A 25,078-nucleotide genomic window follows, 5' to 3' on the forward strand; every position below is an offset into this window, starting at 1 on the left:
CCCAATAACTGATAAGGCGGTGTCAATGCCAAGAGAGGGAAAATTGCTTTTGTAATGAGCCAGCCACGCCCAGTCCCTGTTCAAGCCCAAATTAATGGTGTTAAGTTTGCAAATGAATTGTAGCTCTGCAGTTTCTCTTTGAAGTCTGTTTTTGAAGTTTTTTTGTTGTAGTATGGCTACTTTTAAGTCTATTATTGAATGTCCAGGGAGATTGAAGTGTTCTCCTACTGGCTTCTGTATGTTACCATTCCTGATGCCTGATTTGGGTCCACTTGTTCTTTTACGTAGAGACTGCCCAGTTTGGCCAATGTATATGGCAGAGGGGCATTGCTGGCACATAATGGCATATATCACATTAGTAGACGTGCAGGTGAATGAGCCCCTGATGGTGTGGCTGATGTGGTTGGGTCCTATGATAGTATTGCTAGAGTAGATATGGGGACAGAGTAGGCAATGGGGCTTGTTACAGGGATTGGTTCGTGGGTTAGTGTTTTTGTGGTGTGGTGTGTAGTTGCTGGTGACTATTTGCTTCAGGTTCAGGGGCTGTCTGTAAGAGAGGACTGGCCTCCCTCCCAAGGTCTGTGAGAGTGAGGGATTGTATTCCAGGATAGGTTGTAGATCACTGATGATGTGCTGGAGAGGTTTTAGCTGGGGGCTGAACATGATGACCAGTGGTGTTCTGTTATTTTCCTTGTTGGGCCTGTCCTGCAGCAGGTGACTTCTGGGCACCCATCTCACTTGGTCAATCTGTTTCCTCACTTCCCCAGGTGGGTATTGTAGTTTTAAGAATGCTTGATAAAGATCTTGTGGGTGTTTGTCTCTGTCTGAGGGATTGGAACAAATGTGGTTGTATCTTAGGCCTTGGTTGTAGACAATGGATTGTGTGATGTGTCCTGGAGGCATGTAGGTAAGAATAGTGGTAGGTTTCTGGTAGAGGGTGGTGTTTATGTGACCATGGCTTATTTGCACTGTACTGTCAAGCAAGTGGATCTCTTGTGTGGATGATCCAGGCTGAGGTTGATGATGGTGTGGAAATTGTTAAAATCCAGGTAGAATTCTTCAAGGGCCTCTTTCCCATGCGTCATATGATGAAGATGTCATCAATGTAGCACAAATAGAGGAGGGACGCTAGGCTATGGGACAAGAGCTGAGGAAGCATTGTTCTAAGTCAGCCATAAAAATGTTGGCAAACTGTGGGGCCATGCAAGTACCCATAGCAGTGTTTCTGACTTGAAGGTATAAGTTGTCCACAAATCTGAAATGGTTGTGGGTGAGGACAAAGTTACAAAGCTCAGCCTGGACAAAGCATGGCCCCTTGTGGGTGTACCAAGGCCTCATCAGGGATATTGTTCTTGACAGCTTGTAGTCCATCCTTGTGTGGAATATTGGTGTAAAGAGCTTCTACATCCATGGTGGCCAGGATGGTGTTTTCAGGAAGATCACCAATGCATTGTAGTTTCCTCAGGAAGTCGGCAGTGTCTCGAAGGTAGCTAGGAATTCTGGTAGCGTAAGGTCTGAGGAGAGAGTCCAAATAGCCAGATAATCCTGCTGTAAGAGTGCCAATGCCTGAGATGATGGGGCATCCAGGATTTCCAGATTTACGGATCTTGGCTAGCAGATCGAATACCCCTGGTCGGGGCTCTAGGGGTGTGTCTGTGTAGATTTGTTCCCATGTTGTAGCAGGGAGTTTCTTGAGCAGCTTGTGTAGTTTCTTTTGGTACTCTTCAGTGGGACTGGAGGATAGTGGCCTGTAGAATGTGGTGTTGGAGAGTTGCCTGGCAGCCTCCTGTTCATAATCCGACCTGTTCATTATGACTCCTTTGCCATAGTACCTCCTTTGTCAGCACCTTTGATTATAATGTCAGAGTTGTTTCTGAGGCTGTGGATGGCATTGCATTCTGTACAGCTGAGGTTATGGGGCAAGTGATGCTGTTTGTTCACAATTTCAGCCTGTATATGTCTGCGGAAGTACTCTATGTAGAAGTCCAGTCTGTCATTTCGACCGTCAGGAGGAGTCCACGTGGAATTCTTCTTCTTGTAGTGATGGTAGGAGGATTCCTGTGGATCAGTGCACTGTTCAGTGGTCTGTTGGAAATATTCCTTGAGTCGGAGATGGCAAAAGTAGGCTTCCAGATCACCGCAGAACTCTATCATGTTCAGGTGGGGGGGGAGGGGGGGAACAGAAGGAGAGTCCCCGAGATAGGACAAACTCTTCTGCTGGGCTAAATGTGTGGTTGGATAGATTAACAATATTTTTGGGTTAGTTAAGGGTATCATTGTTGTAGCCCCTTGTGGCATGTAGGAGTTTAGATAGTTTACTGTCCTTTTTCCTCTGAAGAGAAGTAAAGTGTGCGTTGTAAATGGCAACAAACTCCATTGCCTACTCTGTCCCCATATCTACTTTAGCGACACCATCATAGGACCCAACCACATCCTCCACTCCATCAGCGGCTCATTCACCTGCACATCTACTAATGTGATATATGCCATCATGTGCCAGCAATGTCCCTCTGCCATGTACATTGGCCAAACCGAAGAATCTCTATGTAAAAGAATAAATGGACCCAAATCAGACATCAGGAATGGTAACATACAAAAGCCAGTAGGAGAACACTTCAATCTCCCTGGACATTCAATAACAGACTTAAAAGTAGCCATACTACAACAAAACTTCAGAAACAGACTTCCAAGAGAAACTGCAGAGCTACAATTCATTTGCAAACTTAACACCATTAATTTGGGCTTGAACAGGGACTGAGAGTGGCTGGCTCACTACAAAAGCAATTTTCATCTCTTGGCACTGACACTTCCTCATCAATTATTGGAAGTGGACCACATCCACCCTGACTGAATTGGTCTTGTCATCACTGGTTCTCCACTTGTAAAGTAACTCCCTTCTCTTTATGTGCCATTATATATATGCCTGCAATTTCACTTTATGCATCTGAAGAAGGGGGTTTTTACGCACGAAAGCTTATGCCCAAATAAATCTGTTAGTCTTTAAGGTGCCACCAGACTCCTCATTGTTTTTGTGGATACAGACTAACACGGCTACCCCTCTGATCAATTTAGATTTTTTTTTTTATACTTGCAAGAGATTTTAAATTATTGAGGTGAATATTATTTGGTTAGTTAAAAACCAAACATGAAAAAGAAACCTCAATGAAACATGGCTTGATTGTGAAAATGAACATTCATTGTAAAAGTAATGTAAAAAAAATGTCATCCAAGACATCAGAGACATTGGGACCAAGACAATTTAAGTGAAACAACAAGAACTTCAGATTACACAAATGGGAATCAGCATTGAGTCTCATGCTTTAGAGCAGGGGACGATCGCTGCAGGGATTAAAATGGTATTTCTCACACAGGTACTGCATGGCAAAGTTGGTAAGAAGCATTCTGTGGTTTTGCTTTGACTTCAGTCGGAGCCAGTAATCAGGGCCAGAGTCTTAGCAGGAGCCATACTTAGACATTATCAGAGATATGAGAACAAAGATGGTTTCATGGTTAAGCTACTGGGCTGGGACTCAATTTTCAAATCATGACTTTGTCACAGGCTTCCTATGTGAGTTTGATTAAATCCCTTAATCTTTCTGAGCCTCAGTTCCCTATCTGTAAACAGCATAATACTACTTCCTTTCTTCTACCCTTTGTCTCTCCCATTGTCTATGTAGACTGTAAGCTCCTTGGGGCAGGGACTGACTCTTATTCTGTGTCTGTACAGTGCCTAGCATAATGGGGTCTGAGCCCAGTGGGGCCTCTGGGCACTACTTTAATACAAATCAATAACAACAACAATAACAAATGGAACTGCCATTAAGAGAGAAAAGCCAGTTAAAGAGTGGGCAAAAATAAAAAGTTTCAATTTACTCAAAATGAGTCATGATATCATAGAAAAAGCTCCAGATGAGCAAGGTCTCTGCTTTTTAAAGAATACTTCAGGTTTATAAACCAAAAGAAAACTTAATTATATTCATCAGAGGCTTTTAAAAATGAAGAAAAGCAAGAATGCTATGCTGAACAAAATAGTGGGTGCTGGGTTCTTTTAAGGTTTGTAATTTTATCTTTAATCCCCAGTCATAGCTAAATCAAAAGGCCTTTAAGTTGTCTTATTGAAATGGAGAGGGAGTTTAATGCTAGTGTCCAGTGGGAAGAAATTTATTTGGAAATTGTTCTGCAGCATAATTCTCTCTCTTGGTATGTCTTAAAAACAGACCCCTGCTAATTAGCAGGGTTGGAAGATATAACAATCAAGTTACCTACTTTATAATAATCATACAATAGGCCAAGAGCAGCAGCACTGTCCTCATCTCCATTTATGCTCATCATAGCCTTGGTAGCTGCTGTTAGGGGATTTTCCAGGTATGACTTCCAGGCTTCATCTTCACTTGTGTAGGCTCGTCTGGTATTGAATGGTGTCTCATTTGGTACTAAGGCCACAAGCCGTTTGTTACTGTAAAAACACAAGGCACACAATGGTAATTCACCAGAGATTTTTTCCTTTCAGATCCACAAACCACCTTACAATTTTCTATTGCATAATCTTTTCAAGAGAGGATGAGCAAAAAATAAGACAAAATGGAGTAAAATTGATCTAACAGTGTCAAGCAAAGACTGGGGTACCAAACTTGCTGTTAAAACATGCATCAAAACTAGGTAGATATCCTCAGACCTTAATGATATGTATCTATGCATCCAGAAGACTAAACTGGTGTGCATCTGCAGCCCAATGATTTGTGTGCATTGTTTTCCTCACTCTGTACAATGTATATTGGAGTATCTGTTAAAATAATTTTCAAATTGTTGTAAAACAATAGGCAATATTGTTCCATTTAAGAAATATGCCTGTTTTACAGCAGAACTATTTTTCTCCCTTCTTGCTTATTTGGAAGGTAATTTGACAGTGATTTCAGATTGCCTTTCAATAATTGGGGCATCTGTGGTCCAATGAGGTGGAAGTTAGGAGACCTGGATTCTATTCCCACATCTGCCACTGACCTACTGTGGGCAAATCGTTTAACCTCTATGAGCCTCAGGCATTGTATATGCAGGAGACTTCAGCCTCCAGTATAGCTGTAAACCCTTGCCATAGACAGGCGAAACTACTATAAGCTATGATTTGCACAAGTGTAGTTTGCCCTTTCTTGAAACTGGGATACACTGAACCTGTGTGAATCATGGCTTTATAGTGGGTTTGCCCACAGACATCACGGGTTTGCATTGATGCAACTACACTGATGGCTGACTACCAATAGCTGAAATCTCATTGAAGACAAAGCCTCAGTTACGGGAAATGAAAATAACAATGACCACCTTTATAATGTGCTTTGTGATCCAACAAATAAACAGCTATATAAATGCAAAGTATTATAACTACACAAAAATCAGAAGTAACCCAGGAGGGAAGTGTTTTATCTGGATTGAAAGGCGGATAATCCCATTGTTCATTGGAAGCACTGAGTCAGTTTGATTGTTCAAACTATGCACCGAATTAAATCTTTTTTAAACATTTCCTCTTAAAAAAATGTATCAGCTCTCTGAGGAAGAATCAAATTCGATAAAAATGACTTAGAATTGAATGTTCTAATTCAATTGAATGTTCATTTGCCAGCCTATTTACTTGACTAGCCTTCCTTGCGAAGTTTTTAAAAAAATTCCTTACAATCTTTTACATTTATGTAAAACTGCTCATTTTAGATGTGTTGGTTCTCCTCTAATTACCATTGGCCTAATCCTACAGTTCTTAAGCAGGAAAAACTTTAATTTAAGTTAGGGTGTGTCTACACTGTGACGTTGTCAACAAAACGTTTGTGGTGGTGTGAATGCAGCTTTGTCAGTGCTCTCCTGCTGACAAAGCTACTGCTGCTCGCGGGGCTGGAAGTATTTTGTCTGCAAAAGTGCCAATAAAATACCGATAGAGAACGTTCACACATGCTGACTTTTAGCGACAAGGCTATCGCTAAAAGCTGCGTAGTGTAGACAAGCCCTTAGTGGGACTTCTGTTAACACAAATACTGTGCAATCTAGTCCTATATTTGAATTGAGAAATAGGAGACAATAAAGGTCAAACTGAATTCACAATCTAAATAAGTGCTTCCCTTCCCTTTACTCCCCTGGGATATGCCCTGAACCACAATTTTCCAGTTACAGTGAATCCTACTGTGAATTTACTGATAAGCACAAACTTCACACTGAACGCTACTGATAGTTGAATGGGCTTTGTAAAGTGCATTTTCTCTTTGAATAATGAAGGGATTTTGGGGAGTAGAGATTATCGTCACTCCAGAACACAGCACTGTTTGCATGTTACTTTGTTTAATGAAAAACAAAATAATCAGCCAGTACATGGATCAAAATTTTATGAGCTGCAGGAGAGAGCATTTCATAACTTCATTACACAAATAACCAGAATAATGATTTCCGATTATTTTTTCCTTCTGGTTAAAAAATCTTGACTTTAAGATACTCCTTTCCTTTTTGCACTGCCTTTCCACCATTATCTGGTCTTTTGCACTATTTTAGGGCTTCCCCCTCTCATTTCCATATATATAATTGGGTACCTACAGCTACAGTGAGGGAAACTAAAGCATTTATTTATAATACAAGAGATAGATGTAAGGAACTGCAAGGTCTGCTTTCCTTTTCAGCTTTGTATTGTTAGTGACCCGCAACTCAGGTTTGCAATAACCTCCTTCTTTGTGCTTAAGAGGTGATTGAAACCTTGTTCCAGCCCTGGAAGAGCCACTTCTCTCCAGCTAAGAGGTAATTATTCCCTTCAGATTCTTCTTTCCTGAACAAAGCTCTCTTTTAACTAAACACATGATGGTTTTATGACATGGGCAACTGCCCATTGTGAGCAGCACCAATACCACATACATTCTCCTCTGTAGTAATCTTAGCTCATAATCAAAAACTACAAACATTTACTCTTCTGTCCCTTGGAGCGCTTGCATTTCACAATCATAACTGACTTCATAGTGTGAGTGCTACAGGCTTATCGCAAGAATCACCTGTTTAAAATTGTAACACGCTTGTCTGGAGAAATGTTAAGACACCCAAACCAGAAGGAATCAGCCTCTAAGCACTCAGTCTAGAGAGGACCCATCTTAAAGAGGTAAAAAAGGAGAGTTCTATAAGTGATATCATTCTGGAGGGCACTCAGACACTCAGGTGACAAGTGTAATTGAATTGCCTGTCAATAATTAAATAGCCTGGGGAGGTAAAAATTCACGGCAGTGGAGATCAGAAGACTAGGATTTACAGTCTTCCTTCAGATGGAATTGAACACATTTTCTCTAGATTCTATGCTTTCATATTTAAAAATAAAATGCCCGTCTCCTCTGGTTATAGAGATGGCCTGCAGCATGTAAATAAAAGCACTATCATCTTATGGAGCTTGAAAACAAACTGAAATAATAACACTAACAGAAATAAAAACTTCTTCTCTACTCAGAGCCCTGCAGTCAGCTCACAGGGGGGTTAATGCTGAGACTTAATAATCACCAGTTAAGCACTGTGAAATCATTTCAACCAATTGATTGTTGTCAGAGGAGGTAGTCATGGGCAGAATGAGGTTTTAGCCCTAGTCTACACTGTAGAGTTAGGTCGACATAAGGTTACATCGACCTAACTCTGTAAGTGTCTAGACTACAGGGTTGCTGCTGCCGATGTAAGTCCCCCCTACACCGACCTAATAACTCCACCTCCATAATAGGCATAGCACTTAGGTCAATGTAGTTAGGGCAACACAGTGTCTGTGTAGACACTGCATTGCTTACATCGCCTGTCAGCACTGCACAGAACTCACCAATTTTTTGATGCGGAGGAAGGATGGGAGTGAGGTGGAAGGAAGGGATACAAGCTTGTGAAGAACACCAAAACTATCACATTACTCATTGGCCAGGTTTACGACAACAAAATGTTTACACACTGTAGCAAATTGGTCTCCATGATAGTATAAGCCTAGTCTGAGGCCTTGTGTACACAGGAAAGTTGCACAACTACAACCAAAGGTATGAATTTGAACCAAAATACTTACACTGCTGCAAACCCCTATGTGAAAACTCTTATTGTAAAGGTCAACGGTGGGTTTTGCCAGTTTAGCTTAAGTAAACTTGGAATAGGTTTAAATTAAACTGAACTAGCACCTCCCCCTAAATAACTCATTTTGAGATAGTAAGTATGATTGCCACGCCTCCAGGATTGTCCTGGAGTCTCCATGAATAAAAGATTAATATTTAATTAAAGATTATGTCATGTGATGAAACCTCCAGGGAGACATCCAACCAAAATTGGCAATCCTAGTACTAGGCATCTGGAGTGGCACAAGGCATTATTAATAGCAATAGCATCCCCTTTCCATCTATGTGTCTGTCTCTCTCCCGCTCCCATATTTGATTTCCTGTAAGCTACACCCCAGAGCATGGCCACCCGCATTGGGCCCACATAGAGTTCACAAATACCATGAGATTCAGAATGTCCATAGAAACTTCATGTCACAATAACATAATTCCCCTGTTAAGCACCAAAAGCTAGGCACAGGTTGAAGAAATTGGGGCAAATGTGGAGGGTTCACTCTAGTCTGTCCCATCATTGGGTTGTCCAGGCCATACTTTGCCCTCTGACTGTCCAAGAAATGCACACATCCAACATGCTTCAGATAAAGTTCCCTCATTCCTAGGAGATGGTTTCTGAAACATTAGAAGAACTAAACAGTTCATCTGGCCCTCCCAGGTACAAACCATTCCTTCCCTAATAGACAGGATTTCACAATCTCCTCTATCCCTCTAGGCTAAATTCTTTCTGCACGTGGGTCACACTAGGCACTTTTGCAGGCTTCTTCCCCAATTCCTGGCATGCCTCTCCTCAAGCCCATTTGACATGATGTTGTTTATGACTCGTCTCTAGTACATTTTCCTTCCAGTTGGCAGAGCTGTGAATATGCTCTTCTGGTCTTCTTTGAGCGGGAGCAGAACACTGGTCTGAGGTGGTTGGGTATGTTGGTAAAGAAGAAAAGGTTGCTAATAGGTGTTCTCCGGCCACTGGTTGCACTGGCAGAGCAGAAAAGACTATAATCGGGGGGGTTAAATAACTGATTGAAATGACCAGGAAGAAAGTGTTGTGATGCACACTCTCTATGTGCACAGTCTATGTACAGTTCCTTTGTTTTCACTTTTGCCTGTACACCTGGACAGAGTTAAGTTCCTTTTTTTTTTTTCTTGTTTTTGCCACTGGTACAGCTACATCAGTACATGGTGCACTGCTACCTACTCCTATTAACTTAGGCCAAGTGAATAGGTGTAAATCAGGACTGATGCATCTTGGTGCATCTTGCTCCAGGGCCCTGCAGTCTGCTCCATGTCAGCTGTACTGGAGAAGGCCCAGTTTTGGGCCCCACACTACAAGAAGGATGTGGAAAAATTGGAAAATGTCCAGTGGAGGGCAACAAAAATGATTAGGGGACTGGAACACATGACTTATAAGGAGAGGCTGAGGGAACTGGGATTGTTTAGTCTGCGGAAGAGAAGAATGAGGGGGGATTTGATAGCTGCTTTCGGCTACCTGAAAGGGGGTTCCAAAGAGGATGGATCTAGACTGTTCTCAGTGGTAGCAGATGACAGAATGAGGAGTAATGGTCTCAAGTTGCAGTGGGGGAGGTTTAGGTTAGATATTAGGAAAAACTTTTACACTAGGAGGGTGATAAAACACTGGAATGCATTACCTAGGGAGGTGGTGGAATCTCCTTCCTTAGAAGTTTTTAAGGTCAGGCTTGACAAAGCCCTGGCTGGGATGATTTAGTTGGGGATTGGTCCTGCTTTGAGCAGGGAGTTGGACTAGATGACCTCCTGAGATCCCTTCCAACCCTGATATTTTATGATTCTATGATTCTAAGTTACCGTTTTCATTAATGTGTTTCCTCTACACCAAGAAGCTACACCAAGTGGCTAACCACCAGGCCTTTGAGTGGGACTGGCTCAAGGGTTTCTACTGCTCTAGGCAAACAGCCAATGTCCAACTCCTCCAGATTGGAGACACACGCCGACGCAAATAGTTAGTGGACATTTTGTTGCCAGGCAACCACCTATTCTGTCTCTACCAGAGAGAGAGAGGCACAACTTCATGTGATTCTCCATCATTGTATGTCTTCTTGAACTTTCTTACCCCTTGGAGCTATTGTGTGGTCTGAGTGGGATTTGACTTATTCAGTGGGGTTTTGGTTGGCAAGTGGTTGGGCCTCTTAAAATTTCTTATGTTTCCTGGCTATGAGTTTTGGCAGCCTCATGCTTGATTTTTATGACTAATGAAGATAATGCCCTTTGCTTAGGGCTTGTCTACATCTGAAATGTATAACAGATTAGTTGGAGTTATGTTGCATTAAAGTGCCTTGCATCCAAAAACAAGATTATTTTGTTCTTGCAAATCATCTGTTGTTTTAATGTGTGCTATTAAGCCTGCTTTGGAAGCAGATTTACTGAGATGTGGGATGAATTTACCCACAACAAAGTAGGTGTGACTGAATCCTCATCCCTAAGCAACTGTTGCTCATCTACCAAGTCCTCCTACTGGTATCCCACATTGCTTCGCTGGGCACCCTGGGTTAGCCCATCTGTCTACCTGTGTGTCCTTCACTGCTCCATGATCATCCTGACCAGATGTCACCTCCTTGTTTAAATGCTAGCACACAGCCAAGTTCTGTCCTTTGTGAATCCAGCTTGCGGGGCGTTCACATACCTGTGTCATACTCCTGATTGTTAAAGAGTCATGCCTTTTGCTTCAGTGTGGCCTCATGCTGAGGGCCTGGACTTCATTGCCTTCTGAAATCTAGCCACCACAATGCACATATGGCTGTCCAAACAAATGAAGGAAAAGGGTACAATCGGGACCTAAGCAGTGCCACAACAAGGAACTCTGGCTAGGTTAAGAGCATGCAGGACAATAATAGGACCTCTGGGAGAGCTTACAGAGTCTGCAGTTTCTCTGATGAGTTGGACTGTATATTTATGAGAGTTCCCACAACTCAACCACTGCATTTTGTGGACACCACCAATGACATCCCTGCAACCGTCAACCATGATGAAGACCAGGAGGAGAATGACAATGACATCCCTGATCTCATTGGGCCAGTGAACTAAGAAGCAGATTCAGTCCTGGAGACCCAGGAACTGCCTGAATCACATCTGGAGAAACCATGTGAATCATGGACAGCGTCCCAATCTGCAGAGAGGACCATTTCCAGTTATTATTCTATGATATATCAAACAGCTTAGTTCCACGGACCATCCAAGTGTCACTCAGTTGGTCTATCCTAGCCCCATGCATCTGTTGCTCAAAATGGCGGCCACACGAGAGAGAGTGTACAAACTGGTGTGTCCTTTGCATCAATTAAAAAATAAAAACAAAACAAAAAACATAACAAGCCTTAAGCTTGCTGTGTCCTGTCCACCTGTCCCTCAACCTCCACACTGCAGTGTCTATTGCTTCTCTCCTGCCTGATCTTTCTTCTTCCCCCGCCCCTAGCCAAGATGGCGGCACAACATGGGTTAAAAAGACGATGGTGTAAAGTAAAGGCATTTTTATTGTAGTGGCAGACACAGAAAAGAAAAAACACTGGAATCATGTATCTTGCTCAAAGTTTCGTTAATGCCCTCAGCTTTTAGCCAATGCGCAGTATTCTGGGGTAAATCAGAAAAGTAATGGGACATAAATATTTCCAAAAATAACATTATTGTAAGCCACTGTAAGGATTTCAGCTCCCTTTGGGCTACTGCAGCATTCTATTTATTTCATAGGGCACTTTGTGCTGATTCATGGTTATTTTACAAACAGAACCTAAATCAAAGAGAGTGTTCCGCTTTGGCAAGAAGATTGCACAGCAATGCAGCTCTTCTCTCACTGCCCACAGTTTGTGGCTCCTTATTAGTAGTACCCCAGTTCTGTGGGCACCACCCTGATAAACAGCAGCACAGCATATTGTTTCTGCTTTGCCCATGGCCTTTTTCAACAGAATCCTTCTCTGCCTTTTGGTGACATGCCTCAAAGTAACATCCCCCAGAGTAAGGACAGCCTGCAGAGGTGCTTGTGTAATTACTCCCCTGCCTCTTCTGCACCATCTTTAGATGGCCCCTACCCCAACACCCACAGCCCACCATGTATTTATTACCCTTTCCCCAAGTTGGCTAAACAAACTACCCCCCCTCATATCACAGACGAAGGTGTCCTATAAAAACAGAGAAGATTGTGAAGACATCCTACCATCTCCAAGCTCACCCAAGACTGGGAAGAGATTCAGCAATAGAATTCCAAAATCAAGGAAAAAGCAACATTTGGTTACTGCTGGCATGAAGACTTCAATTTGAACAGTAACTAGTTGTCCTTTTTTTCTTTTTCTTTTTTTTTTTTTTGCCATAGCTGCAGACACCTTATAATGAGCAGGGATAGGGTGCTAACACTGAGTGAACATCTGTACAACCTGCATAGGAGAAGAGGAGCTCAAGAGATGACATAGCATGACATGTTCAAAGAACATCCCAAGAGAGGGATACATGACAGAGGAGTGGAGGGAAGGGTTCCTGCAGCACGACAGAAAAGGAGAAAGAAAAGGACAGGGACATGGCTAGGTCCATATATCCACAGCTGCTGCAGATGATGGAAAGGCAAACAACTGTCCTGTAGAGCATAGTGGCTCTCTGGTCAAGGCCTAAGCCCAGAGGTGAAAGTAAGCCGGTACACCCTGGTATGGCGTACTGGCAAGAGCCGGTGCGCGTACTGGGGTGTATCGGCTTCCCCGGCGCAATTTAAAGGGCCTGCGGCTCCCAACAGCGGTTGGAGCCCCCGGCCCTTTAAACTGCTGCCAGAGCCCCGCTGCTGGAGCCCTGGGGTAGCGGTGGCGGGGCTGGGCGGAGATTTAAAGGAAGCGGAGTGGTAGCGGCAGCCGAGCCCTGGGCCCTTTAAATCGTCCCCGGAGCCCTGCCACCACTTCCCCAGGGCTATGACGGGCTCCAGGGACGATTTAAAGGGCCCGGGGCTCCGGCTGTCGCTACCGCCCAGGACCCTTTAAACTGCTGCCAGAGCCCCTGGCTGCCACTGTTATCCTGGGGAGGGGGAAGGAGGCACTTGCCAGTACAGGGTGGGCCGGGACTGGCTCTGACCCCCCCCAGCCCAGCCCCCTTTCGCCCAAGGCCCCGCTCCTTTCAGGGGCCAGAGTCGGCCCCAGCCCCGTACCAGTAAGTCCCTAGACTTACTTTCACCCCTGCCTAAGCAATAGCCTATGCACCTATGCAGCCTTCTACCTCTGAAACCTCCACATTTTGGGAGACACCATTCACTGCAACAATGCCAGGAAAGAGATCTTTTTCTAGGCAGTCTGCGGCACAAGATAAAAAAAATCATGGTCCGTGAGCCACAGGGAGATTTCCTTCTACCGTCATCCCATATTCCAAGATGCAGAGAGGAGTATTGAGTGCCCTACAGATATACATTTATGACTTTGAAAGCACAAAATTATTTGCACACTATACTTTATAACTTAAAGGTTTTTAAAGTGTTTTTCAATTTACACAATCTTATGAAGCATGAATACTTTTTTACTGATCACAACTTTCAAATTGGTGTATTTGTTATTTATTATAAAAATTATTGAAAATGTCTTTGTATGGTTTTGCATCTAGAACAATTCATGAAAATGCATATGTCCACTGACTTAATTCATAAGAATGCCCACTTTCACATGCACTATAATAAAATCCATCCATACTCTATGTTAAAAATTCCCACATACAGTATACTAGAATCCCTCTATGCAGAATGTCAAAAGCTAGCGGCACTGAACATACACATTAATATCACAGAATATCAGGGTTGGAAGGGACCTCAAGAGGTCATCTAGTCCAACCCCCTGCTCAAAGCAGGACCAATCCCCAATTTTTGGCCCCCTCAAGGATTGAACTTGCAACCCTGGGTTTAGCAGACCCATGCAGGCCAATGCTCAAACCACTGAGCTGATCACAGTGATCCTGATTTAAGCTGTATACATAAGAACGGCCATATTGGGTCAGACCAAAGATCAATCTAGCCCGGTATCCTGTCTTCCAACAGTGGCCAATGTTAGGTGCTTCAGAGGGAATGAACAGAACAGGCAATCATCAAGTGATCCATCCCATCACCCATTCCCAGCTTCTGGCAAACAAAGGATAGGGACACCATCTCTGCCCATCCTGGCTAATAGCCACTCATGGACCTATCCTCCAGGAACTTACCTAGTTCTTTTTGAACCATGTTATAGACTTGGCTTTCACAACATCTTCTGGCAGAGTTCCATACATTGACATATGTTGTGTGAAGAAATACTTCCTTTTGTTTGTTTTAAACCTATTGCCTATTAATTTCATTTGGTGACCCCTAGTTCTTGTGTTATGAGGAGTAAACAACACTTCCTTATTTACTTTCTCCACACCAGTCATGGTTTTATAGCTCTCTATCATACCCCCCTTAGTTGTCTCTTTTCCAAGCTGAAAAGTCCCAGTTATATTAATCTCTCCTCATATGGAAGCTGTTCCATACCCCTAATCATTTTTGTTGCCCTTTTCTGAACCTTTTCCAATTCCAGTATATTCTTTTTGATATGGGGCAACCAGATCTGCACACAGTACTCTAGATGTGGGTGTACCATGGATTTATATAGAGGCAATGTGATATACAAAAGCATACGCATTGTTCACAAGTGACCCCTAGCTTCATAGTAGGAACATAATGCATCTTGGATTGTGCCCCTCAGTAGCTGCAGCATTTCACAGAGGCATCTTCTCTGGCTGTTGAAAATGTTCACCAAGTGTGCCAACCTCCTCCTCCCAGCCATCTGCAAAGCTCTCTCCCTTGCTCTCACAAAGGCTGCGCAAAAACACAGCAAGCAGGTGTCATAAGTAGCAGCTATTTCTCATCAGCCTCTAGCCTAGACATCAAACCCTTCTATCTATCTATCAATCTCCAAAATGCACACTCCATTGTCATTTTGCAACACTCAAGATATAGGTGATGGAGTGTCCACCCCACACAAGGCCTGATGGGGTAAATTAGGCCAATTATTGTATAGGCCACACCTGGAGGAGAGCCAGGGAGTGCTAAGGCCTAATTTGCTGATGAAGTCCAGCTGGAGGAGGAGCTGTCCTGGCTTTATGAAGCACGGAAGCTAGCAATAGACGAGGGTTAATGGGAAAGGTTGCAGTCACTCCCTGGAAGGAGGGAGGAGCGTTTGGAGGCTGCAGAGACATGTAGCCTGCACTTGCTTCTTGGGAGGAGGAAGTGGTGAAGCTGACAGATCCAGAGAAGGAGGGGAGAACGAGAAGGTTAGGAAAGGGCTCAGGGAAATGCAGCAAGGTATGGGGTGGAACAGGCCTTGACTGCTGAATAGAGGGTCCCTGAGCCGGAATCCGAAGTAGAGGGTGGGCCTGGGTTCTCCAACCAGCCATTAGAGAAGTGGCACTGGCAGGGCAGTGAACAGAAAAACTGCCTGAGCCTGTTGTGAGAAGAGACTTTCCTACCACGGGAAAGAGAAACCACCTAGTGACCTCATTGGAGGGCCGAATCACAAAGGGGAGGCTGTAGTTTCTGGAGCAAGAGGGGCTGCAGGATGGGTGAAGACACCACTGGAAGGGGGGCACAGCACCTGGCAGAGCTAATCCCCAGGATGGCCAGTAAGAGGCGTCACCAGCAGTGAGTGCACCCTCTCACAGTATAGTTAAACAGTTTCTTTCTCCTATCCAAGTATAGAGTAAAAGGCTTCAAAAGCCAGGGGAGCATATGGTAAAGCTGAGTCTCTAGAATGACTGGTGGAATCTTGTCCCTTGCACCAACAGAAGTTGGTCCAATAAAAGATATTACCTCGTCGCTCTCATATCCCAGGACCAACATGGCTACAATGACACTGTAAACAGCATCAATGTCCATTGAGACCATGGGAGCAAAAACTCCGTTTCTCATTGCAGGAAAAAACTCCAGAGATTCTAAAGATCCCGGCACCATGGACCTTTCCAGATCACCCAATGTCAATATTAGTGAATTGTTGACAGTGATCAACTAGGCTTTGCAGAACCATCAAGAAATATCCCTTCCTGTTGTTTAACTCCAAGGCTGGAGGGTGAGGAGGCAAAGAATAAACACAGAGGTCGTATCAATGTGCGCAGCACAATTTGGGAACCCCAAACCATGCAAACCCATCAATAACCTCCCAGACTGATGCCCAGGACCGTACACATCTCCATGACAATAGCCCAGACAGTTGATTTAACAACACCAAACTGCTTAGCTACTGACCAGTAGCAATCAATGGTTGTGAGCTTCCAGACAGCAGTGGCCAAGCGCATCTCCACACTGACAAAAGCTCTCATGTAGGTGTTCTGCCACTGCAGCTCCAGCTCTATACAAATTTCTAGGAAAGTGAATTTTAATATCTCGAAGATCTGCCACTGCTGTTAGTCATCCCAGGTCTGCATCATTATCCTGTCTCACCAGTAAGTGCTATCTGTCTGTTCCCAAAAGCAGCTCTACATCAAGCGAAGCCACCCCAGGAAGACATCTAGGAGAAATGTCTGTTCAATGTCGTCCTCCTCAACATGGCCTCTGTTGCCCTGGTTCTAAAGAATACTAGATGAATTTAGACGGTGATGAATATAGTGCTCTCAAACATATCCTCTATGATGCCTGACAGTGCTTTGAAAATGGTGCTGGCTAGCTCGCAAAAGCCGGGTGGCTGATGAGATGAAATATGAGGAATCATGGTAATTATTTAGTTTGTCCCTCAGCCCCACAATTCCATTGCCTGCCAATAGATACCCCACAATGCACAGTGCAAAAAATCCCAGAATACATACAGCATAGCTACAGAGCAATGCACCATGGGATGGCTGACCAGAATGCTGAGCATTTATTTAGAAACAAAACAGTGCTGTGTGACCGCAAGGACACAAGGTGAAAGTACATTAACTGCAGAATAACAGCGTGGTGTATATAAACCGCTTGCACTACAGTTATTGCGAATCACTTAATGAAGATCACTTAATGCGGATACACAGAATCTGCAACAAGTTTCAAGTACAGACGTGCCCTTCTTGAGAGTTTCTCTGATATGCTGATTCTTGTTATATGCTGTTGTGTAGTTGCTTTCTAGATGGATATGAGTAAATGTGTAGATCAACAAACCTGTCACATTTACAACTGCATTTCAAATAAATATTTGATTCAAATGATACAAGATGATACAAGTAGGCTGAGACACAAACTCAGAACTGGATATGATCTATGCGACAGCTTGTAGCAGCTGTTAAATAAGTCACCAAACTTCTAGGCTACAGGCAAGATGCCACTATAAAGAAGTGTGAAAAGATACAAAATGAGGGCTTGTCTCAACACAGACATTCTGCCAGTTTAATTTAATTTGGTTTAGTTAAGCCAGTGCAATTTTTGTGTGTCGATTCTCTTACATCACTTTAAAACTGATTAGATCAGTTTAGCTTGTGCTTGTAAATTTTACAGATATGTGAAGCTGATATAAACTAGATTTAAACCAAGGGTACACACACAAGTTGCATGGGTTTAATTAAATCGGTATAAAAATCATATATTTAGTTAAAACTGGTACAACTTTGTCTGTGGCTGGGGCCTTAGTTAAGGTACAAGGAAAGCCCTGCTTGAGTGACATGTAGTTAAAGGGAGGACACATCCTGAACAAATTTGAGAGTGTGGGTAAATGGCAACAAAAATTCTCTTTTGTGATAGGCCTAGTTCACAACTTTAAGATCCAGATCTAAATTTTCTCCCAATTTGAGAGTGTTTGAAACTGGAGTTCTAGTTTGTGCCCATCACAGAAATAAGCATAAGCCACAAAGTTCTGATCCTGACTTTCCTAGAACTTAAATAGATTTGAATTGAGAATTCTAGCTCAGCCCAAACTCGACTCACACTATATTTTTGTGAAGAATAAAATGTACCACCATCTCATCGTGACTTTTTAATTTATTGAATAGATGATATGTTAGAATCCAGAGAACTTGTCCCAGAAATTACAGTTTAATAGCCAGTAAAATCAGGGCCTCAATTAGATGGCAGAGTCCAAAGTTATAAAGAAACATAAGAATTTCCATACTCAAATAAGAAAAAGGTCTATCTAGTCAGATGGATGTATCTCTAGTAATGGACAATACTAAAGCTTCAGAGGACGACAAAGTCCTTGTAATACACTTCACCCCAACCCTGCAAACATGTATGCACACAAATAACTTCGAAGTAGAGTAAAATACAAGTGTTTAGACTACTTGGAAATTACAGGTAAGAAGATACCAGACTTCTGGCCCAATCGGCAGTTCTTCCTCAATCAAACAACACTCCCATTGAACGTAATGGGAGTTTGCCTACTAAGGAGTGCTAGTTTGGGACTCTTTTGTAATTCTAGGTAATTTTTTCTTTTTCGGTATAATGACAAATCTCAACAAGATCAAACATGCTGAATGACTAAAAGCAATTATATTGCCTACTCTAATCTCTGAGGAAAAGTAAAGTATATTGCAAACATGGATATGTTATTAAATGTGTCAACGTCAGCTATAGAAAAGTATTTGACACAGAAAGGAAGGATAAAAAATATTTAGTAAAATCTGAACTAAGGTCCACCTCTAATAATCAGTTTCCTGTCTTAAGCAAAGACGTTAAAGTATCTCTGTGGTTTCAAATACAGTTTTGTTTGACTTAGTTAAAAACAATTTCTATTACACAACCAATTTTTGTTGACCTTTGGGTAGTTGCAGAAGGAAGGTTTCACTGTATTATAATACAATATTATAATTGGGACAATATTATGTGGCATATCTTCAAAGAACTGGAGGACTTTCTGGATTTGCACTGTGGTCTTGATTCAAGGCCTAATTAAATGAACAGGAATATTTCCCTTTATATAAATAAGCTTTGTATCAGGACCTGTATTCGGGTCTGTCTCTGTATTTTGATTCTTTTGAGAGGAAATATCATATGAGATTGTTTAACAGACCTCTCTGTGCAGGTCTCCCCAGCACTTCTTTAATTTCCAAGTAGCAATGACTAAGCTTCTTGGACTTGCTGCATTTTAAGGCTTGTTCCTGCAGCCCTGGTTCACTCAACACTCTCACTGAAGTTAATAGGAATGCAATAATTATAGAATCAGCAATACAGATCACTAAAGAGACTTTCTATTCTGAAGATGAAACAATCATATGGAAAGCACAAATGCAATAGTCCTAACCTCTTTTGAGCCACGACTTCTCACAATGGAAAAAGGGCATATCATAAAATCTTAGTTTATTTCAAACATAAAATAGATACATTCTTCTACTAGGGACAGAATTGCATTCTACTACTACTAGGGAAAATAGCTAGTCTGTAAGTGAGTCTCTCATTTGAGGCAATAGTTATTAGGAATATATTCACAAATTACAGGGATGTTGCAATATTTGATTTCTCCACAGTTCAAACACTCTTAATATGGTTTAATTAGTCACTCTTTCAGAAGGAAGATTTATCTCCCTCTTTACATATTTGATATTGTTAAAGAAAAGAAGGATTGTGTACCGAATCTGTTGGGAGATCAGAGCTAGTTAGTTATTGCTGTTAGTTGATTAGCTGTTACTCTTCCAGTCATTGATTAGAAGCCTATCATATAGATTCCAAAGCCAGCAGGGACCACTGTGATTATCGAATCCGACCTCCTTTGTAGCACAGACCATAGCATGTCCCCACAATAATTCCTATGGAGTATCTTTTAGAAAAACATCTAATGTTTATTTTAAAATTGCCAATGATGGAGATTCCAGCATAACCCTTGGTAAATGTTCCAATGCTTAATTACCCTCACTGTTAAAAATGTATACCTTATTTCCAATCTAAATTTGTCTCACTTCCATTTCCAGCCATTGGATTGTTATACCTTTCTCTGTTATACTGAAGAGCCCATTATCAAAGAGTTGTTTCCTATGTAGGTACTTATAAACTGTAATCAAGTCACAGCTTAACCTTCTCTGTGTTAAACTAAAGAGATTGAGCTCTTTGAGTCTATCACTTTTAAGGCGTGTTTTCTATTCCTTTAGAGAGACAAGGTGGATGAGGTAATATCTTTTATTGAACCAACTTCTGTTGGTGAGAGACAAGCTTTCGAGCTTACACAGAGCTCTGTGTCTCTCTCACCAACAGAAGTTGGTCCAATAAGAAATATGACCTCGCCTACCTTGTCTTGCTAATATCCTGGGACCAACACAACTACAACAATACTTCTAATCCTTTATCATTGTTATGGCTCTTCTCTGAACCCCCTCCATTTATAACATCCTTCTTGAATTGTGGACACCAGAACTGGACAGTGTTCCAGCAGTGGTCATACCAGTACCAAATACAGAGATAAAATAATGTCTTTATTTCTATTCAAGATTCGCTTATTTATGCATCCAAGGATTGCATTAGCCCTTTTGGGGTGTCACTCTGGGAGCTCATGTTCAGCTGATTATCTACCATTACCCTCAAATCATATTTAGCCAGTGCTTTTTCAGAGGGACATTAGTAAGCTAACGGATTCATACAATGGTGAATCCCAGAATCTTGGTGAATTGCAAGTTTTATTTTGAGCAATATAAGACAGCCCAGACCATCTTCTCCATGACTACTGGAGAACATGATACAAGCAAAGGACTCTCCAATAGTGCACTGAATTGATATTTTCAAAAGACATCTAGTGTCAACTGGTTTCAGGTGATTTCACATTCAGATGTTCCATCCATAGCAATGGTGATGAGCTTTTTAATGTGTCCAGGGTAAGAGCACATCCCCACCGGCCTGCCTCCACAATCCTTCCCCAGTGCAGAGAGGGCAGGTGACCATTCCAATCAAGGTTTCTTCTTTCTTCGGCAGTAACAACTGGCTTTCAGAAGTATTCCCTCCATATTTGAGCTTTCGTTTTAGGTGGGGGCCTCAGTCTCCAGTCCTATGAAGGGGCACAGGTGTAACAATAAAATATACCTTAGATTATAATTAAGGCTACGTTTTAGTCACGGGTATTTTTAGTAAAAGTGATGGACATGTCACAGGCAGTAAACACAGGTTTCAGAGTAGCAGCTGTGTTAGTCTATATTCGCAAAAATAGAAAAGGAGTATTTAGCCGTATAGAGTGAAAATCTATCAACTTCATGGGCTGCTTCTCTAAGGCAGTAAACAAAAATTCACGGCCTGTGACCAGTCCATGACTTTTATTATATACCCCAAACTAAAACTTGGGCCAAGGCCGCGGGTGCTTGGGGGGCAGGGAAGGGGAGGCAGTCCGGGGGAGCCGCAGGTGATGTGGAGTGGCCTAGAACCCCCACTAGTGCTGGGGAAGAGGTGGGTGATGGCGTGCAGCCCAGCACCCCCCCCCTCGTGCTGGGAAGGGGGACAGGTGGTGGGCATCCCGGGCCCCTGCTGGTGCTGGGAGGGAGGGTCTGGTGGTAGGGCACAGCCCAGGACCCGCACTGATGCTGGGGGGGGAGGAGACAACAGGACCCCTGCTGGGAGGGAGGGAATGGTCGGTGGAGCTGGCAGGCTCCCTACCTGGCCCCTCTGCCTGGAAGCTGTAGGGACATGCCAGTGGGAGCTGGGGAGCCCTCCCCCTCCCCCAGGTAAGCACCTCCATGCACCCCAACCCCCTGCCCTAGCCCTGAGCCCCCTCCCACAAACCCAAACTGCTGCTGCTGGCCCAGAGGCTGCCTGAGCCAGCACCAACTGCTGCAGAAGTCACGGCGATCACGGAACGTCACGGAATCCGTGACTTCCATGACCTCCATGACAGACAAGCAACCTTAATCATAATGTGTCTGTGTTAGCTAACTTTATTCTTAGCAAGCAAATCTATGTTTGAAAATTCTGTACATTCCTCAGAATAGCAACCACTCATCTGCTTGCTTCTGTGACACAAAGTCAGACACTTTTCAAGGGACACTGAAATAGATAAGAGAAACATTTTGAAAAATGCAGGTACTGAACACCTGCACCTATCATTGGCTTCTCTTGGAATTGCTGGATGCTCACCACTTGAAAATCAGGCCCAACAATGTCTTACGCAGGGGCATTTGAGGCATTCAAAATTAGTGGATACCTTTGAAAATATAGCCTAAATAAATATTTAATAGATGAGTAACAGGTAATCTTATATAGTAGAACCTCAGAGTTACAAACACCAGAGTTACAAGCTGACTGATCAACCACACACCTCATTTGGAACCAGAACTACGCAATCAGGCAGCAGCAGAGACTAAAACAAAAGCAAATACAGTACAGCACTGTGTTAAAAGTAAACTACTAAAAAAATAAAGAGAAAGTTAAAAAAAAAAAAGATTTGACAAGGTAAGGGAACTAACTGTTTCTGCACCCGTTTCATTTAAATTCATATGGTTAAAAGCAGTATTTTTCTTCTGCATAGTAAAGTTTCAAAGGAGTATTAAGCCAATGTTTAGTAGTAAACTTCTGAAAGAACAACCATAATGTTTTGTTCAGAGTTACGAATATTTCAGAGTTATGAACAAAACCTCCATTCCTGAGGTGTACATAATTCTGAGGTTCTACTGTAACAGCTCGAGACCAATTTAAGACTTGGGCCTTATATGGAAAGGATTACAACTTGCCAGGAGAAAGATTCAGCAGATCAGAAATAAAGGCTGAGATAATCATACTGTTAAACTTCCTAACTTAACTATGACAAAGGGAACAAATAAAACAAAATACCCTTAGATACAGTCACTCAGGAAGGAACATGAGAAGGTCTTTCTGCTAAGCTGTAAAGAGTGCAAGGAAAGCTTCAGACATCCAAACCATGAAATACTAATACTATAAAATACTATATACCATCAGTATGCTATACTAAACTATACACCATCAGTTGTGCGCTAGGGCTGGCACAAAGACAGAAGGGAGGCAGCTTGTCTCCCCAGTTCAAGGGCTGCTGGGGCTGTATCAGACCCCAGTCTAGTGCCACAGTCCTTATGGGCTTTGGGGCAGAAGGCAATAACTAGGGCACTAGGAGGACCCAGCTCTGCCTCCACCTGCCCCAGGCCCTATCTAGCAGGGGCTGTGTGCCTGGCCAGAGGGGACACTGCACGAATGATATTCATCAGGCCTGCCTTATATTTGGCCTACAGCCCTCCTGCACTGGCTATGGAGTAATAGGGCAACAATTAAATCTGCCCCTATGAACCAGTTAAATCCCATGAAAACTGAGGCCATCATTATTCAGTATCACTAGTGCACTTAATATCACTGGTCTGAAGATCTAGGAATTATATATTAAATTATATATTCTGCAGCAAGAAAATATCAATACTAAAAGGTTTTAATTTATTAATGTAGAGGAAAATCCTGGAATCTGTGCACAGTGCAAATAAAGACACTGTGCAAAGGGATGCTCCATGGCAGCTGAAGGAACAGAAATCCCCCCCAGGCCACACAGCAACCACTGCTGTTGGCCCTTCTGGCTGGTACAAGTATGTGTACTGTTTCTTTAAATCTCCAGAAGGAAGCCCAGTAGGACAGGATCTAGACAGAAGGGTACAATGAAGCAGAGAGAGAGAGAAAATATTTTCAGGAATATAACTGGGTTTTTTTTCTTCTTGTAAAAATGTTTCTTGTTCAGTGTTAGAATCAAATGACTGATTATTTACTGTTGTCACATGACTGCTGATATACACCTTCCCTTAAGAGAGAATAGCTACTGGAGCCACATAGAATAGTTGTGAATCCACTGGATCCGCTTCTCCCACTAAACTCAATTGAACACTGAGGTGCCTGATGTGCCCATGGAGCTGTGCTGCAGAGATTCTGTAGACCCTCTGCATGGGCCATGCAAATCCTACACATAAGAACGGCCATACTGGGTCAGACCAAAGGTCCATCTAGCCCAGTATCCTGTCTTCTGACAGTGGCCAGTGCCAGGTACCCAAGAGGGAATAAACAGAACAGGTAATCATCAAGTGATCCGTCCCCTGTCGCCCATTCCCAGCTTCTGGCAAACAGAGGATAGGGACACCATCCCTGCTCATCCTGGCTAATAGCCATTCATGGACCTATCCTCCATGAACTTATCTAGTTCTTTTTTGAACCCTGTTATAGTCTTGGCCATCACAACATCCTCTGGCAAGGAGTTCCACAGGTTGATTGCATTGTGTGAAAAAATATTTCCTTTTGTTTGTTTTAAACCTGCTGCCTATTAATTTCATTTGGTGACCCCTAGTTCTTGTGTTAAGAGAAGGAGTAAATAACACTTCCTTATTTACTTTCTCCATCCCCGTCATGATTTTATAGATCTCTATCAGATCCCCCCTTAGTCGTCTTTTTTCCAAGATGAAAAGTTCCAGTCTTATTAATCTCTCCTCATATGGCAGACACGCCATACCCCTATTCATTTTTATTGCCCTTTTCTAAACCTTTTCCAATTCCAGTACATCTTTTTTGAGAAGGGGCAACCACATCTGCACACAGTATTCAAGATGTGGGAATACCATGGATTTATATAGAGGCAATGTGATATTTTCTATCTTATTATTGATCCCTTTCTTAATAATTCCCAACATTCTGTTCACTTTTTTGACTGCCGCTGCACATTGAGTGGATGTTTTCAGAGAACTATTCACAGTGACTCCAAGATCTCTTTCTTGAATGGTAACAGCTAATTTAGACCCCATCATTTTATACATATAGTTGGACTTATGTTTTCCGATGTGCATTACTTTGCATTTATCAACATTGAATTTCATCTGCCATTTTGTTGCCCAGTCACCCAGTTTGGAGAGATAGATCCTTTTGTAGCTCTTTGCAGTCTGCCTGGGACTTAACTATCTTGAGTAGTTTTGTATCATCTGCAAATTTTGCCACCTCACTTTTTTCCCCTTTTTCCAGATCATTTATGAATGTTGAATAGGACTGGGCCCAGTATAGACATCTGTTGGACACCACTATTTACCTCTCTCCATTCTGAAAACTAACCATTTATTCCTATCCTTTTTTTCCTATCTTTTAACCAGAGAGAACCTTTCCTCTTATCCCA

The 25,078-nt window shown here is 42.6% G+C and overlaps 1 protein-coding gene across 4 annotated transcripts in view; it reads right to left on the reverse strand.

The window, feature by feature from the left end:
• The window catches only part of GRHL2 (grainyhead like transcription factor 2), a 113,220-nt gene that overhangs the window by 83,230 nt on the left and 4,912 nt on the right, over positions 1-25,078 (reverse strand). For all 4 annotated transcript variants that reach the window (XM_043507500.1, XM_038389562.2, XM_038389563.2 and 1 more), the window contains exon 2: positions 4,267-4,456. In XM_043507500.1, coding sequence (XP_043363435.1) covers positions 4,267-4,456 — 190 coding nt within the window. The remainder of the gene's footprint in view (positions 1-4,266; positions 4,457-25,078) is intronic.

Source organism: Dermochelys coriacea, chromosome 2 (assembly GCF_009764565.3).
Source record: "Dermochelys coriacea isolate rDerCor1 chromosome 2, rDerCor1.pri.v4, whole genome shotgun sequence".
Lineage (NCBI taxonomy): Eukaryota > Metazoa > Chordata > Testudines > Dermochelyidae > Dermochelys > Dermochelys coriacea.